The sequence below is a fragment of the Gouania willdenowi genome, chromosome 4 (genome assembly GCF_900634775.1).
Source record: "Gouania willdenowi chromosome 4, fGouWil2.1, whole genome shotgun sequence".
In the NCBI taxonomy this organism is placed as follows: domain Eukaryota; kingdom Metazoa; phylum Chordata; class Actinopteri; order Blenniiformes; family Gobiesocidae; genus Gouania; species Gouania willdenowi.
In genome coordinates, this window is record NC_041047.1 from 11073938 (window position 1) to 11092293 (window position 18356).

Consider the following 18356-nt stretch of genomic DNA (forward strand, 5'->3'; position numbering starts at 1 on the left):
TGTGATTTTGTGCAGTTCATTGTGATTTTTTTTATGTTTTTGGAGTCATTTGTGTTTTTTCTGAGTTGTTTTGTATCATTTTTGTTATTTGTGTGTACATTTTTAGTCGTCTTTTGTGTTTTTAGACTAAATTTGCGTTTTTCTTGTCCTTTATGCAGTTCATTGAGATTTTCTAGGGTTTTTTTTTTGTCATTTTGTATATTTTTGTACTTGTTTTGTGTATTTTTCCATCAAAATGTTTTTTTTCCGGAGCCATTTGTGTGTTTATTTTTCGAGGCTGCACAACACTAGACCGAGGGCCGCACGTTGCCTCCAGGCCAGTAGTTGCCCATGATGATGGGAATGTAAGAAGAGGAACGGTGAACAGCAGTGCGTCTCACCTTTAAAGCGTCGGGCTGAGCGAAGTGCGTGGCTCCGCCCACCCTCATGGTTACCCAGATGTCGACCATCTGAGCGGCGATGTGGCTCAGCGGCAGGTAGCTGACCACCGACTCCTGGGCCTGTGTGGCGTCCGTGAGGCGCACGTGTCGGCAGGTGGAGAGTGCCGTCCATGTGATCTGTGGAGGGGGCGGGACAAATGTGTCAGGAGGCTTTTTATTGGCTCTACTAGGTTTTACGGATTATCTATTTATGGCAGGTCTCTGCTGAACATAAATAAACACCAAGTTTACACACAGGAAGTGAATGTTCAGAACACTTTGTTTATACTTTTTTATTAATCATTATTGTCTTGTGTATTTAAAATTTGTCTCTCACACTTTGAAACAGAAGAGGATTAGGGCCACTGAAAAAGAAAATAAACAGAGCCATTGAAAAAAACAACAAAAAAAACATATCCAGTAGTGAGAAAAAAAAATCACTATTGTTTTTGTCTTAATTTTTTTTTAATTTTTAGTCGTAATCTTTTTTTTGTCTAGATTTTGTTTTTTGTAAAACTGTTTTTTCCAGTGGCTGATTTTTTTTGTTTTGTTTTAGATCCAGTGCCCATAATATTTTTTTATAATAATAATTATAATGCAATGCATGTTAAATTACGTGGGTGAAACAAAAAATTGAAAAAAAAATTCAAATTCTATCTTTTACTGTGAGTAAATGTTTGATGTTTGAGCCTCGCTGCCAAACCTGATTTTGAGCCTCAGGTGAGTTTTAATTTGATGACTGAGACAGTAAAGCATCGACCAATCAGCTCCATCATGTGTGACTTACGTTGTCATGACTCAGCATGACCCCTTTGGGCTGCCCGGTTGTCCCTGAGGTGTAGATGAGCATGCAGCACTGGTTGGGCTTCTGACTGGCGATCACTGCATCCAGTGGCGCGTCGGGCTCGTCACGGCCGACCTCCATGAACTCCGCCCACTGAGAAGGACACGTAGAATGACCGTGAGGGGACGCTTTCCTTTCACGTTACCAACAGATGTGCGTCCCTGCTGTGACGTGTGTTCTTACCGTGTACAGATTTGGTCTCTTCTCTTTGAGTGCATCTTTGTACTGGATGATGGCTTTCAGATGAGGGAGTTTGTCCTCCACCTGTGAGAAACAGACATAAAACAGATCAGCACAGAACACCATCTTTCCGTCATCTGTTATTACTCTGCGTCTCATCCAAGTCTCACCTGCAGGATTTTCTGCAGCTGCTTGTGGTTTTCCACCACTATGATGTTGGCCTTGCAGTTGTCTGCTACGTACTGGCAGGCGTCGGGAGAGTTGGTGGTGTAGATGCCTACAGCGAGGCCACTGGGACCAAAGAAGAGTCAAAGTCAGCAACTCACTGTTCAAAACTCAGTTCAAAAAGCTACCCAACTATCATATCTATAAAGCAAGTAATCACTGTCTGTGGCTCAAATATCTCTGGTGTTCAGGGACAAAATAAACAAATAAATAATTGAAATTGTTTAAATTGTGGGCCCTGAATCTATAATCTATGAAAGTTTAACTTTTGAATGGAATTTCGGAAATTAAACAACTCTTCCATGATATTCTAATTTTTTGGAAAGGGTCCGTACTTGCAACATGGCTGCAGCTTGCTTCAAAGCTGTGCAAGGTTGCATTTGTTTGAATTGCAATGCTACAGTTAATGAATAATTTCTTTACACCGCGACCGGAGCTGAGCCACTAGAGCAGGGATGTCAAAGTCAAACACATCAGAGGGCCAAAAAAACTAATTTGCTACAAGCCGAGGGCCGGACTGGTTCAATGTTTATTAAAACATATTAAAATGATTGCACATAACCTATTGAACCAAGACCTAACACAGTGTACTGTATTTTATTTAACTATGTGGTCTTTTTTCATACTGACACAGTATGTTAGATTTCCTTTCGGCCGTAGGGCCATTCTTGAGTTTTTACTGGTGTTTTTTAGGACAAAACCTTTTATTTTATCCCCCAATAATCAAAGCACGCAAGTGTAAGATGAGTCTGAAGACCGGGTTGTTCATATTGGTTTTGGTGGTTTTATAGCGCTGAGCTTTCCACCCAAGACTTTTTACTACTATAAATAAATAACTTTTTTTTTTTTTTTTTCTGTCACTAATTTCGAGTGAAAACATTTTTCAACAGGCCTCATAGACAAAAACAAACTTCCTTCAAGAAAAATCAAATGTCCTGTACATTAATGAATAAAGCAATATTTTCTTATGGCTCTGTCAGTTATTTCAAGGAAACATTTCAACAGGCAAAAAGCAAACAAGTAAATGTCCTTCAAAAATAAATATGTTCCTTAATATCAAGATAAATGCATAAATGAAAATGCATGCATTATAAGCTGAAAATGCAATATTGTGCTGCTCTATGATACTACTGCTTTCAAATAGTAAAATGAGAAAATAAAAAATAAATAAATAAAATCAGTTGTATTCTTCTCATGGCTCTTATCTGCAATTTTCCTGAGTCCATTAACTGAAAAATAAATATAAATAAATAAAATACAAAAATCTATGGCAACAGTGACAAAAACAATACTTCTTCAAAGAAAAATCAACGTCTTGTAGAAACAACTGTAAAAATTTAACTGAATTAAAAAAACTAAAATATGTTAATGCTCGGTGATGCTCACTTGTCTGAGACAGAGGCCTGATACTTGGTGGTGTCTCATCTTTTGTACAAGTTCATCAATGTTCGGGGTCAAGCTCTGAGCTGAGCAAAACCCTCAGGATTGAGCCAAGGTGCTTATCAGTAAGACGGCTCCTGTGTGATGTTTTTGTTTAGCTTCATCAAAGAGAACATTTGTTCACACAGGTATGTACTGCCAAACATAGAGAGCGTCTGAGTAGCTTGGATGCGCAGCTGAGGGAATGTGTCGGGGCAAACTCAGCAGCACCCACTCTCTCATATTTCCCCTCAGTGTGTCATTGCACTGGAGCTCAATCAACTCCATTTGGAGGTTTGGTGGTGCGCTTTCCGCGTCAACTCCAAAAGGATTGGCGAGCAGTTCAAACCTACTTTTTTGAGCTTCAAAGTCAGCAAATCGGCGTCGGAAGTCGGCGGCAAAGTATGTTGAGTTTATCAGCGAACTGTGCACTCGGGTGCCCTGAATGCTGATGAATGAATGAATGAAGCCGAGGCCCACTTGCGGCACTGTGGTGAGTTCGCGGGCTACCGTTGCATTGTGGGGAATGGAGTTTTGGTGAATGCAAAACAGTAGCAGGCGGCTGTGGCCTGTGGGCCAGCTCTACTACTAATCAAATATCATCCCGGGGGCCATAGATAATTAATTCGCGGGCCAGCTCCGGCCCGCGGGCCTTGACTTTGACACCTGTGCACTAGAGTCACGTGTGCGTCCAGAGCACAGCTTCGCTCCAGTGCGTGCAGGAGCCAATCACAGTGGCGACATTTTGAGGAATAACTAACAATTCCTTGCTCATTTTAAGAGGTCTTTCATATTTCATAACATACTATTGATATAGTTTTTTACAAACACAAAATTGTAATTTATCCGATTACTCGATTAATCAATGAAAAAAAATCGACAGAATACTCAATTACAAAAATATTCGATAGCTGCAGCACTAAACGTGAGCGTCTCAAAGCGTTTCTCCCGGCATAACTTCATGCTGATGCACAGCTTTTTCCTAATTTAATCATTTAAATATATGAAAACATAATAATTATCACTTACACATTTCACAAACAAACCTAAATGTCCCTGACGTCCTTCAAACACAACCTCATTTGGCTGTCCATGAAAAAAGCTACTGAACCTCCCACTTTTCTATAGCAATACATACTTCCTACGGGCACTGGCCTAGTAATAATAATAAGATCCATTTCATTTAAAAGCACCTTTCAGGCCACTTTATAATGAAATAATTAATAATTAATAATAATTAAAACAGTGCAATACATTACAAAACAATTATAATCATTAGGTTGTACTGTGACATCAAAAACAACAAATTGGGGGGAAAGCCAGTGAACAGGTAGTGCTTAGTGTAAAATTTATAAAAAAATATTTACAAAAAATGAGGATTGAATGAACAAAAGAAGAAAAAAATATATAATAAAATGTAAAACTTAATTAAATAAAAACATTTTTAAAATAACCACTTTTTTAATGCATTGGCTGAAGTTGTTTTCACTATACTTATTGCTAAACAAAACAAAATACCTGACTGTTTATTTTTGGTTGTTTTTGCCATTCTTGGGGTTTTTACTGCATCTGTCAAACAATTAGTGTCTAGCTTCATCTCAACTGGTTTGACGAGGTCACATTCTTGTAGTGATGAGTCAGCACTGAGCACGTGCGGGGGCCTGTGGCGGTCAGTGGCAGCAGATAAATAGACAGCTATTGGAAATGAACCCAAGGTCTCAGCACTTACAAAGACAACCTTTGATATTGTTCCATGAAAGAAATAAAGTAAAGTTCACACGGTTGCACTTTAGCATCTGGGTGAAAACCCCACAGATTTTTGATGATAAAGAGGATCAGCTGTGAAGGTTCCATGTGCTCGAATCCATTACTTTTTATTTTTAGATCGAGCCGTTTTTTTTAAGCATCCATTAAGGTTTTGGACATGGCTAACTTCGCTTTTAAATGTAGAAACCATATAAAAAGTCAGTCGGATGAATCCAAACGGAATGTTTTGATCAAACATAAAAATGAAGATTTAACAGCTGTAGAAAGTCTACGTCTCAGACAATGACTTATTTTCCATCAAGGGTTACCACATGTACACAAATATGCATATTTCCATTGACGAAGGTTTGGAGAGCATCCACAGCTCTGCACAAATAACCAGAGACGTGACAAAAGTGCAGAAGCAACAAAAGCCAAAGAGAAAAATCCACGTTGTCCTATTTGAAAGGTTTTGTAACTTTGAACATTTCCGTGGATCACACGGGCGATTGTTCTGTGAGTTATGTTGATTTACAAGTTCATGCTAAGCTACAGCACTTATTCTTAAAACAAGTTCATTGTCATTCATTTCAAACGGGAACATTCTGGCAACAAAAGAAAAAAGTAACAAGAAATTTGAAAACACAAATAAACACACACTGAACACCAAATTAAAATAGAGGAAAATAATAAAACTTTAGTAGGACATAAATGTGAAGGTTCAGAGTGAAATAAGTCCCTTTCCTGAACAAACAAAGCAACAGCCTGTTTAAGGGTTAAATTGTAGAATAATGGTGATAAAGAAATAAAAATGAGTGACACACTTATTTATTTCCAAAAGAATATGTCACAATATATTTTAGAAAGTTATGTAAAGCAGTATAAATTTGTTTATGAGTATAAAGTCTTCTTGTTAAATGTTGTATAAAGAAAGAAAAAATAATTATATATATATATATATATATATATGTGTGTGTGTATTTTATTTTTTTGCATTTTTTAAAAAGGGCAACTCAAATGTACTTTGTTGAATGCTTGCATTTCTTGCGTATTATTTGAGAAAGGTAACTTAAATGTAATGTTTCTATCTTGGTATATATTTGTGATTTATGTTTGAAGATTTTGTTGTCCGAAATACACTGAAAACTAATAAACTCACCACCACCTAAATGTTTAAAATCTGCATTAATTTCACTACTGAACTAGGAGATTATATTATTATTAGGAATATTATAACGAACTTTTCATCTTTAGTTTCCATCACACAGTGATCCATGAGTCTGGTTCCCATTATGCAGAGGCTACGTGCAGCCTGTCAGCCTGTGTTCACTCATACTTCACCTCTGTCCATCCATTCAGGAATGGAACACATCCTTGACTCTGCACGCATGCAGCTCTTAACGACAATGACAGCTTCATTTATTCCCACACTCACGCTCACACAGTTGTGAAACTCACCCGGCCAATATTGCACCGATGTTGGCGGCGAACCACTCCATGGAGTTGAAGCCCAGAATCCCCACGCCGTGGAATCTCTGCAGGCCCAGCTACACACAAACACACAAATACACAAACTGTGGAATAATCTGCAATTTTCCTGTTGCACATTTACGAGATTCTGCTTGTAAACCCGTTGTTGTCAGAAGGGACATTTTATAATTCACATTTTAAAATGTCAAATTCTCAAGCCTCAGGTTCCGGTTTTGAATTCAACCACCGAAACCTGAGACAAAGTTCATTCAGAGGCAAACGGAAGATCGCCTGATTCACTGGGTGACCACAACAGCTCCAGGCACGTAGTCGTTGCTATGGAAACATGCGCGCACATCAATCCAGCGCTGAGTGGAACAAAATACAGCACATGTTGATTTAGTCTTTTGATGCAAGTTTAATTGAGTCACTTTTCATCTTATCTTAACCATCAGAACTTAGCTGTAGTCTGGTTTCAGTTAACTGGTTTACAATCACTTGAGTTGACTAAATTGTTACAAAGTTTTAGTGGAAAAAATCACAAAAGTAAAATAATAAAGCGAACAAATATTACTTTCAGGTTTTACTTGTTTAAATGCTAAAAGTCCCGTGCACCCCACCCCCTTTAGCAAGACAGTATATTTTTTACTTTTGAGTACAAAGATGAAAGGTTTTAATGGCAAATAAGGAATTTCTGTAAGTCTATCTAAGTTTTAATTTGTAATTGCGGTGAGTATAACTATTTTAAACTTTTATTTTTGTGTTGAATGTTTCGTTTATTTAATTATATTGTTATTTTTAAACCTACATGGAAAAGAGGGTTATTTGAACCTCAAAGGAAGAAATATTTATTCTCTATTTTTCCAGGTTTATTTTTATTTTATTTATTTTTGTTTTAGGAAACGGGACTCGTATGGCCACAGGCATCGATTTACTTTATTGTCTATCTGTCAGATTTGTTTGTGCGCCACCTTTGTGTGATTGTTCGAACAAAAATACAGAAAAAGTAGGAATTTAAAAAAATTAAACGCAAAAAAACAGCAACATTTAATTGGTCTTAAATTGTTCAAATACATTAAGGACTTGTTTTTCCCCTCATAAATACTTTTTAAAAAAACGATAAATCATGAGGTTTCAAAGGATTCGACTTGATTAAAACTACCTTGATGAAGCTCTTGGCAGCAGTGCGGCAGGTTTGGTAGTAATCTCTGTAGTTGAGGCTTTTCTCCAGGGCGCCCTCCTTCCAGCTCAGAGCCGTGTGGTCACCGAAGCGCTCCACAGCAGAGGTGAACATCTGGTCGACGGTCAAAGGCGTCTCTGCGGCCAGATCTGAGTCGCCCATCCTCAACTTCACCTCAGCGTCTCTCTGCGACGTCCACAGATGTGGCTCGGCCGCCACCGGCACCGACAGCGAGTTTGGACGCACGGCATTCACTGTAGGATGAAGAGGAGGAGGGGAGAATAATGTGACTCTTCATCATTCCATTGAGTGCCAATAGGTTTTTATTTATGAAGACAATAAAGGGAATATTGTTGTCATGCCATCTTTTCATTACGAATGCAAACCAATGGGACACAATAAATACTAATCAAAGCTGTCAGAATAACACAGCTAATGTCTATACGGCTGTATGAATATATGTATGTACTGTATATGTAGATATGTTTTAATTTTCTATTTTGTATTTTTATTTGAAATTAATATTTTGTTTAATATTTGTGATTTTTGTGTACTTTGTCTATACATTATTTTTCCTCATATATCAAAGATTAATAATGCATTTTCAAGTGTTTATTTGTTTGCCTTTATTTTAAATTGTATATGTTTATGGGGCTTCGTTCCCTCCTTGCACCTTTGATGCTGTTTCTTCTTTAATGTGTGCTAAATAAATAAAAGAAAATTAAAAAAAGGTTAATTTTGTCTTCACGTTTCCAAAGAACAAAGACAAACGTTTCCTGCAATTACATTTACCTTTGACTTTACTTTTACCATGGTAGATGTAAAAACATGCATATTAGGTTAAATAGAAGTGAATATGTCCGTCTATGTGTTAGCCCTGTAGGGCTATAGATAAATTGATGCTAATTTGTGAGTTAGATTGAACAGTTTTGGCATGACTTATAGCTGGTACCTTTGTTTATGTTCCTAAAAAAAATGCATTTAATTCACGTAAAAGGGTTACATTTACAGGCTCAGAAAACCCACACAGCTTTTAAAGCCTCATTCTGACATTACAACGTTGTAAAATTTACATTTTGAACTCACAAGTCATAAAGTTTTGGAGACATCCCATACTAAAATCCCGGAGATGGAAACTGTATTCAAACACTGCTCATCATCCCATTATTGTGTATTGATGATGAATGTTTTACAGTCAGGGAGAGAGAAGCATTTCTATCAGATGTTCTCAGTGCATGACGGTGTTTATGGCTGAGCACACAGCTTGTTATCAGGGACAGGAAGTCACTGAAAGGTCAGCATGGTGAACATCTGCACTTTAGTAAACATGCACAGTAGATAATATTAACCTGAATTACTATTTACTTAGTTTTTTTTTACTGATGTTCTTTCTTTTTTTCTGATTCATATTTCTATATTTTCATCACTGTTTTGATGTTGTTATTTTAACCTACCTGTAAAGCAAGCTTTTACTTTCATACTAGAGACTTCTGTCCGTTTCAGGGTAATATTTTGTAGTATCCTACTGTACTTTACACTTTTTACTTTCACTCCACTATTAAAGCTAGGGTAGGCGATTTTCTCCAGATACACTTTTTAAGTTTTTGGTTGAAATTGTCTTCATATCCTGACATAAATCAAGATCTTATGTGCTCTGAAAAAGGAATGAAGAAAATCCATCATCTGTAGCAGCTGTAAACCTGTAATAACTTCGTTTTTTACCTGTACTTTGACTTGTATATTATTTATGTAATCAGGACTGCAGATGGAAACTAGCTATTCAGCTATAATCTGGTGCAGAACATATCTGTCTTTGAGCTTAATGTCTCTGTGCACTGTCCCTTCAATAAATACTACTACTACTACTACTACCAATGGAAAAAAACGAACCGTTTTTTTAACCAATCACGTCTCCCTGTCTCCCTGCTCGTTCTCGAACCCTGCATGCATGAGCTCACACTGAAAGCGTGTCACCGCTGACAGAGTTAAAACAGAGTTTTTGGTCATGTTTTTTAACATATATAATGGTAAAGTTATTGTTTTACTTACTGCTGAATGAGACATGAGACAACCAAGTTTCTTACACAATACAAGCGATGAGCTAAGCTCCTCTTCTGCAGCAGCTGTGGGCATGCATGTGAGTGAGACGGAGCACAGAGGGGAGGGGCGAGGGGGTAAAGGCCGGAGCCGTCGGGGAAGCTACATTCAAAATCATGCTAGCTTTTGAAAAGGATTACAACAGTTTTACACTTCTTCCCCCTTTTGAACATGAGTATCTTTAATGAGAAGATTATCAAATACGCTTTTATTTATTTATTATCATTATTATCCTTCTATATCACATCCATTCTGTGAAAATTGAAGTCAAACACCCTTACTTTATGCATTAAATGTACACACACACCGTAAAAATGTCATCTCCATAAAATAATGGACTGTTTTTTTCAAGGAATAATAAGGTCAATAGATTAAAACCAGTGTTAAAGATTTTTTTCAAATAATAATTTGTAACATCAGTAAGGTTTCTTATTTGCAGCAGCCATTTCTCATTAGAAATTAAGCTTTTAAAATACACAAATATTGTGCAGAGCTGGATAACAACACATTGGTTCTAACCAGGTGTGTTGCAGCAGGGACACATCTAAAAGTCTGAGGAATCCGGCCCTCGAGGACTGGAGATACCCACCCCTGCACTAGTCTAAAGGGCCTTAAGTTTAACATGTACGCACTAAATGATTTCCTTCTCATAATGACAGTGCGATAGTTTTTCTCTCTCTGACAGAGACAGGAAGGCCCAAGTGGAGTTTAAAACACAGGAAAGGGGAAGTTAAGTCTGTGGAGAATGTGAAGTTCACAGAGTTCTGAAGGTAGTGCTTCCTCAGGAAAACCCTCAGAGAGTGAACGCACACTGTGTGGCACCAGAGCCAGTACTACACATTAGATTAGAAAAACGGTCTGCTTATCATTGTTGATCACCCTGTTGGCTTTGTCAAACATACCCTGTGCTGTGTTTGTCATGTTCTCAGTGAGCTCTCGACTCTTTGTGCTGCTGGTGAGTTCGTTATGGGATGCACTGTCCTCGTCCCTGTCCCCCGTGGGCTCTTCTTCTGAGGATTCGCTGAAAACAAACAGGAAAACGTGGCTCTGGTGTAAGAACTGGTGTAGCTTCAACCTGCAGATCTGACAGAAAGTCATGAAAAACATGGCAGGCCAACACTGTAATATTTAAGGGTGTAAGAAAAAATCGATTCAGCGATATATCGCAATATTTCACAGCGCGATTGTCATGATGATGACAAAATCCGAGTCTGTTGTAGAAGCAAAAGTTAAACTTTTTGAAAAATGTAATCTAAGTTTGGTAAACGTACCACTTGTTTTGTATATTGGTACTTGAATTAGTTAGTTACCATTTACTTATTCTCGCAAGTAAAAAAAAAAGAAGAAGAAATTGTAATTTAGCAAAGATTAGCGAATGTGTTTGTGTCTAACATGACGTACTTTGCTTGGTCCACAATGACATCATCCAGGGAAGCTTTGCTGTCTCCTGTTCCAAAAGCAGACGGTGGAAAACCGTTGGCCGGAGAAGACTCCATCACTGCAGCTTCAGACATCCCAGTGGAATCACACACGGTCACTGAAAAAGAACCAGAGCAGGAGTTGTTAGGTAACCAGAAAATCTGTGATGGACGAGAACTAAACAAACATTTCAGGACAATGACGAAGTTACTGTCAAAGGCATTAAAGTGGTGAAACAATGAAAAACGGATGTTGACATTCCAGCATAGTTGGTGTGATGAAACAACCTCTGACCTCTGCCATGTTCTTGTTGAGTCATTTATGTTAGGAAGCCATGTCAGCTTCACGACTCACTGTTTACTTCAACACACACACACACACACACACACACACATCTGTCACATTTAACATCCTGTAATGTAGGAGTCTCAAACTGTCACTACAGTTAGGAAAGAGTAGGTCCAAATATATGGGCACCCTTAAATCTGCGTTTGGGTCCCGAAAATGTACCGTTTGATTTTCCGTAAATCTCTATCAGGTAGTACCGAAGGAATTTGGTCGGTACCCAAAAAAAAAACCCAACCTGAATTCTGTATTAATATGATCGGATCTGGGATCTTTTTTTTTCAATTCACTGATCAGTGATTCACCCAAAAATCCTGATCATGTAAAGCCTACTTGAAATTTTTGTCCACTTTTGTTGATTATTAGTGTTATTTCTGGCCCTTTATTTAGTTATTTGCCTTCAATATCTACAGCGAACATTATACAGAGTTGGGGTGTTGGAAAAAATTCGATTCAGCAATATATCGCGATATTACGTTGCGCAATTCTCGGATCGAGTCAAAATGAATCCATATCGATTATTTTTTTTAATTTACATTTATTTAACCAGGAAAGTCTTTTCCACTGCAGCAGACATTGTAACTGCACAAAGAAGTGCTCTGAAACCTGGACATGTTGACCAGCTTGTGTTTTTCAATAAAATATAAAGAGAAAATACTAACTTTCTGCATTGATTTGTTGTTCTAGACATATACCTCAGTTAAGTTGCACTAAAGACATGTTGTACTAAAGTCAAAGTTGGTTTAAAAACCACAGGCAGATTGGATGTTATTTTTTCATTTTAAGTTGTTGGCACATGGCATGTTAAAGCCAATGTATTGAGTGTAAAATATGCCAATAAAATATATTTCATACAGTGTTCTCATGAAGGTGTACCGTACATATTAACAGATTAGTTGTTTCTTAACTCATATATTAAAAAAAAAATCGCAATAATTGCCTTATACTTTAATATCGGAATATATCGTATTGTGACCAATGTATCGGGATACAAATCCTATCGCCAGATGCCAGGCAATACACACCCCTAATACAAAGTAATTCAAAGTTATATTTACATACAAAACTACCAAACAGAATAAATGAAAAGTTCAGATTCAAATGAATGCCTTATTTTTATTTATATGTTAACTTTAAAGCAAAAAACTAAAATATTTATATATAACACCTTTGCGTTTCAAAATAAACATCTTGTATTTGTCTATTATAATAAATTAAAGCAGCTCTTTATAGGCTTTACAAAAAAAAATCTATTTTTAAAGAAAAAAAAATGATGCCTTAGACTTTTCTCAAATAGCTTCCAAACAGTAAATCCAACACCAAAGTGCGACAGCGAACAGTCAAATCTGTGCACGTTTGTATGTCAGGGTCCCATAGATATAGTAGCTCCTTCTTTGTTATTTTAGATTTTTACTCACATATTATTGTGAAACATGTGAATGTTGTATGAACAGCGAGGAGTCGACAAGACAGGAAATGACTCAGTCAGACCTTTAGAGTTGTTGGACAAATGTTGGCTTTTGTAGCCATGACAAAAGTTGATTGTGTTTCTACAGCTTTGGAGGCCAGTGGGTGAAATGGAAAGTCCTGCCTCTAGATAACATTGTCTTTTTTTCTAAATAACAACCTGACATTAAATTGCGAGCTGCGTCAACAAAACACCTATAAAACACATTTGGATTGCCCCACCCATTTTAATCTAACAAGAGCCACAATAATGAGACAAAATGAAGATATAAGAAATAATGGACGACAATCATATCAAATTATCATCACATGTAAATGATGTGCCTCTTTTTCATTCTCTTAAAGATGCTCAGCGCGGCCTCTCTACAGCTTACATTAACCTTTATTTAGCTCGGATCATTCAATTAGTATAAATATCTCCATATCCATAGTACAGTATTTACTTAAATCTGATAGGAATATGGCAATATCACAACAACAAAAACAATATACTATCACTAAACAGCTTATTACATATGTGGACAAAATAAAGCGAGACACAGTTCATGATCATAAATGTATTTTCAGCAGCATAACCAAAAGAGCCCCAGCACAAAAACAGCTTCATGGAAGTGACATTTTAAAGTTCTACAGTTTTATGAATGACATCACCGATTTGGGGGGAAAAACACACACAAAATGACGCATTAGGAGTAGAATGCCGACGCACGATCTGAGCCCGACATTGGCGAGACGTATGCGTGCCATCTGGCACGTGTTGGACTGAAGAAAAACAACCAAAAGAAATTGAAACAACAATCAAGCAGATAGAGAAATGTTATTCTTTCCTTCTATTTTCACACAAAAGCTTTTTAGGGAGGATCATCATTTCAAGATGTTTTGCATTTTGCTTGTCCAACTTCCAAATATGACACCGTTAAGCATCTATTTCCCATCACAACAAACATATCCATGAAACAAAGAGCTGCTGCTGAAAAGGAAACTGTCCAGTTGATTGATTAATCAGCCAATAATTCAGCAGCAAAATCATTTACGTTGAAGTATTTACACCCGGAACAAGAGACTGGGAACTACTGTATGTGTGCAAAGTAAACAATCGTCAGCATTATTTACAACACTCCAATTAGTCTAAGTTACATTTACCAATATGATTATGATCGTGGTCCTCATCACATCAGGACTACATAAGTTTTACACTTCTTACCCCAAAATAATGAGAAGAATATCAAATATGCTTTTATTGATTTATTATTATTATCATTAATTATTATCCTGATATATCGCATATGCAAAAATTGAAGTCAAACACCCTTATGTTATATAATGTTCAATATGTGAAAGGGCACACACAAACACAACAAATGTTAGGTTCAAGTCCTGCATGGAATCTATTCAACTCTTCCACTCCCTCACAGTCACAAGGCTGCTTTTAGGTCCCGAAAAATGGTACGGTTTGATTTTCCGTGAATCTGTATCAGGAAGCACCGAAGGAATTTGGTCGATACCTTAAAAAAACAACTTGAATTCATATGATCAGATCGGTGAGCGTTTTTTTAAACTCACTGATCGTGTAAAGCCTAATTTTAACCATTTGTCATATGTTGCTTTTGAATGATAATCAAAACTTCAAAAAACTTTATAAATGATGTGCTGAGCAGCGGTTAGCAATGCTGCCTCTAAGCTACAGGATTTGTTACATATAAGTTAGACCTTGATTATTTACGTGAGTAGCTTCCATGTTCTCTTGAAGCATGTGCATATCTTTTAGCGTTCTCCAGTCACTTCCCACCAATCAAGTCGTTGTCCGATCTCGTTAGATCTCAGAAGCTAAGCAGGTCTGGACCTGGTTAGTAGTTGGATGGGAGACCACTGAGAATTCCAGGGGCCACAGTTGGGGACAGTCACTCCAGTGGTATCTGTCATTGTGTCCTTGGGCAAGGCACTTCACCCACATTGCCTTGTATGAATGTAGTGTGTGTTGGTGGTGGTCGGAAGAGCCGATGGCGCACTATGGCAGGCTTGAATGTGTCAGTCTGCCTCAGGGCAGCTGTGGCTACAATAGTAGCTTACCACCACTAAGTGTGAAGTAAAAAAATAATGCCTTAATTCTGTAAAGTGCTTTGAGTGTCTATGATAAAGCGCTATATAAAATCCAATGCATTATTATCCCAGCAACTTTTGATACGATACCCATATCGCATTCTTAAGAATTGGTTGACAACGATCAGACACGATATCAGTACAAGTCCTGCATACTTTTATTACTTATTTGGTAGTGTAGAAAGTTGGAAAAGGTTTGATAAAGTGATATCACTCAAACAGAGAACGATAGTCAGCAACAGTAGGTATGAGAAAAACTGACTCGTTCATTATTAGCCAACATTTGAACATGAAACATAAGAATATTCTACAATTGGATGAAATACACTTCTTTTTTAAAAAAGCTTAGAAGACCATGAAAAATAGCGTCAACAAATCCCATAAAAACAATATTATATCAGAGATTTCAGATAAAGGCCAACATAATATGACACTTTTTTTGCAGAAATCACAATTACTATTTGATTTATCAGACGCTTAAAGCAATGTACAACACCAGCAGTTAGGGTTAAGGGACTTAAGGCTGGATTTGATTACAATCCCACTTCCTTAACCGTTATACCACCACCGCCATATCCAATGAACATCGGATCGGGACACCCTTGGTTAGAGCCGTGAATGTTAGTTTGATATCAGATTCCCTAAAAGTACATACGTAACAATGTGTGTGGCTGTCTGTCTGTGATGAACTGTTGACCTGCCTCGACGCCTGAACAAGAAGGGAAAAAGTCCAAACACAGCGATCATGAACAGGGCAAGCTGACACAGAGGACACATGAATGCAGACACAAAAGAAACTTCCAGAAAACCAACACAGCATTTGTTTATCATCATGATTATATCATTCCAACTCAAATACAGACAACCTTACATCTCATACCATTTCCCATTGTACATCCCACATTATTTCTCATTATTTATCTTGTGCGTTTAAGTGAGCAGCACAGGTACGGCTTTGCTTATGGATGATTCAACCCATGGATTTAGAGCTAGTGTGCAAACTGCTGCTCATACAGACGGACTGAGTGCATTCATGTCATCAGGACAGGATTATGATTATGACTGAAGCAGTGAATAGCTGCGTGAAGAGAAACCAAATGAGGACAATGATGCGTTCCCCTAAACTAAGGGGGGGGGGGGTCTCCCTAATGCACTCCCACCATGTGTGCAAACTTCAATTGGGTTAATCCAGTCAAACAGAAAACCAACACTCTTGCTGTCTCACTTTATTGCTCTCTATTCTTCATGTATTACAACAGTTACTTCATTTAAGAATTACTGTATATATCTTCCATCATCCTCAGCCTGCTGTTGTCTCCATATAACCACAGATCTGTCTACAATAAATGAATAATAAACGTATTTACTACGTATTTATCTATTTATTAAGCACTATTAATAGAAACCAATGTAACGCAAGGTGGTTTGGAGTATGAAAACAAAAACAAGAGTTCATTCTCAGTGTGAAAACAGGGTGTAGTCTCCACAGCATCCTTTATTGTTCTGCTGATTCTATTGCTTCTTCTTCTTCTCGTAAAACAACACTATGATGCTATAAAGGCATTCCTTAAGCGTGATCATCATAACAGCCATTTAACACAAACCTGCAGGATGGGTTACATCTTTTTATATCGGAGGACAGCCCTACTACACATAATGGATACTGAAATGTGCTGAAGCCATGCGGCAGAGAATCACATTTCTGTATTAGCACGGTTTGTTGTGGTAGGAAAATTAGTCGGAGAAAAAAAAATCAAAGTTAAGTACATTTACTTTAGGAAAAAAAAACAACTAAAAACAAACAGTGGCTATAATAGACAAATGATACACCTTTTTCTAAAGGGATAACAGCCTACATACATAAGATGGAGTAGTTAATGTAATTATTACCCTGTAATAAATATATAGATATATAAAAATACTCACATTGCATGGTTGTATACGGCCTCACTTCTCTGTGCTGTGGTTTAGTTTATTATATTTCCTCAGATTTCCTCCTTTCGTTCTCTAAACGCGTCACTTTGACACACCCTGATGAGCTTTAATGAGGATACGGACACCGCAGCATACCATTCATTTCAAACTGCAGCCGGCTGCACTGTCCCCGCCCCCTCACAGACCCCACCCTACTGACTTCCGCCTTTCACGCCCCTTCCTCCACGAGAACCGCTCTGATTGGCCCAGACTGCTCACACCACAAGACTCACGTTCCATAGAAGGACACGCACACACACACACACACACACACACACACACCCATCCCCCCGACAGCAGGGAGAAACTCTCCCTCACCCACAGATATGTTGGGCGGGGTTACTGTCGGACAAACTCTGAGCAAAAGGTTAGTAAGCAATTGTCCACCAAAAGAGCTGTACACTTCTGTACGGAAGCGGATTAGGGCCATTTTTGATGGAGAAATAATTTTGGGCCAAATCAAGAATAAAGTCGAAATGTTGAGATTAAAGTCGAAATATCAAGATTACAGTTGAAATTTTGAGATTCAATTTGAAATTTTGAGATTTAAATTGAAATTTCGAGAATAAAATTGAAATATGATGTAGAGATTAAAGTTGAAAAAACGGGATTCAAATTTAAATTTTGAAAATAAAGTATAAATGTCGAGATTAAAGTACAAATTTCGAGAATAAAGTTAAAATGTAATGTAGAGATGAAAGTCGAAAAGATGGGATAAAAGTGGCCCTCGTCAGCTTCCGTAGATTTGACTTCATTAGCAAACCTTGAACTTTTATCATGGTGTTGTATTTTGAGTTCATTTTCGAAATTTTGACTTCAATCTTAACATTATATTTCATCTTTATTCTATAAATTTCAACTTTAATCTTCACATTTAGACTTTATTCTTGAAATTTCAACTTTAATCTTCACATTTAGACTTTATTCTTGATTCCCCCCCCCCCCCCCCCCCCCCCCAAAAAAAAAAAAAATCCAGATTGCACTTACAAAATTATAATAATAAAAAAAATGGGGGTGCCCATGCATTTGGACCTACTGTAACATTATTAATCGGTGTAGAAATTATGAAGGTAGATATGTTGCAAAATGCGAGAGCTTGTAAAATGTGATGTGAGAGCTTGTAGAATGTGATTTGAGCTTGTGTATAAAAAATCCACACACGTGAAATACATTTAATGTCACAAATGGGAAAAAATTTAGAGACTGATATTTACATCACATTTTACAACTTCACATCATATTCTACAAGCTCTCACATTTTGCAACATATCTACCGTCATAGTTCTACAACATAAAGATGGGTGGTCAACACTGGTGTAGATAAAATAACAACAATCAGGTATTTCTTTTTGAATCACCGATCAATCTGGATTTAATATTTCCAATTTATTACTTAAAAAATATAAAGACATTTAGCAGTTAATAAATAATCTACACAGCAGCGCTAGGATCTTTTAAAATGCTATACATC

The 18356-nt window shown here is 37.3% G+C and overlaps 2 protein-coding genes across 3 annotated transcripts in view; one reads left to right on the forward strand and one right to left on the reverse strand.

Annotated features, from left to right (window-relative positions):
- mllt1a (MLLT1 super elongation complex subunit a) overlaps window positions 1-176 on the forward strand; it is a 16352-nt gene extending 16176 nt beyond the window's left edge. Inside the window, exon 7 of the mRNA XM_028443921.1 lies at window positions 159-176. Within this exon, the coding sequence (XP_028299722.1) occupies window positions 159-176 (18 nt within the window). The remainder of the gene's footprint in view (window positions 1-158) is intronic.
- On the reverse strand, window positions 172-17008 carry acsbg2 (acyl-CoA synthetase bubblegum family member 2). 2 transcript variants are annotated; one of them, XM_028445647.1, is made up of 10 exons: window positions 16838-17008; window positions 15567-15620; window positions 10982-11117; window positions 10483-10601; window positions 7466-7737; window positions 6292-6380; window positions 1614-1734; window positions 1447-1527; window positions 1207-1356; window positions 173-557 (listed from the first exon to the last, which is right to left on the reverse strand). In XM_028445647.1, the coding sequence occupies exons 1-10, from the start codon at window positions 16842-16844 to the stop codon at window positions 288-290; spliced, it is 1299 nt and encodes a 432-aa protein (XP_028301448.1). In that variant the 5' UTR covers window positions 16845-17008; the 3' UTR covers window positions 173-287. The 2 variants fall into 2 exon arrangements, with proteins under 2 accessions (XP_028301449.1, XP_028301448.1); XM_028445648.1 differs by lacking the exon at window positions 15567-15620 and having other exon boundaries at window positions 172-557.
- Window positions 17009-18356: the final 1348 nt, after the last annotated feature.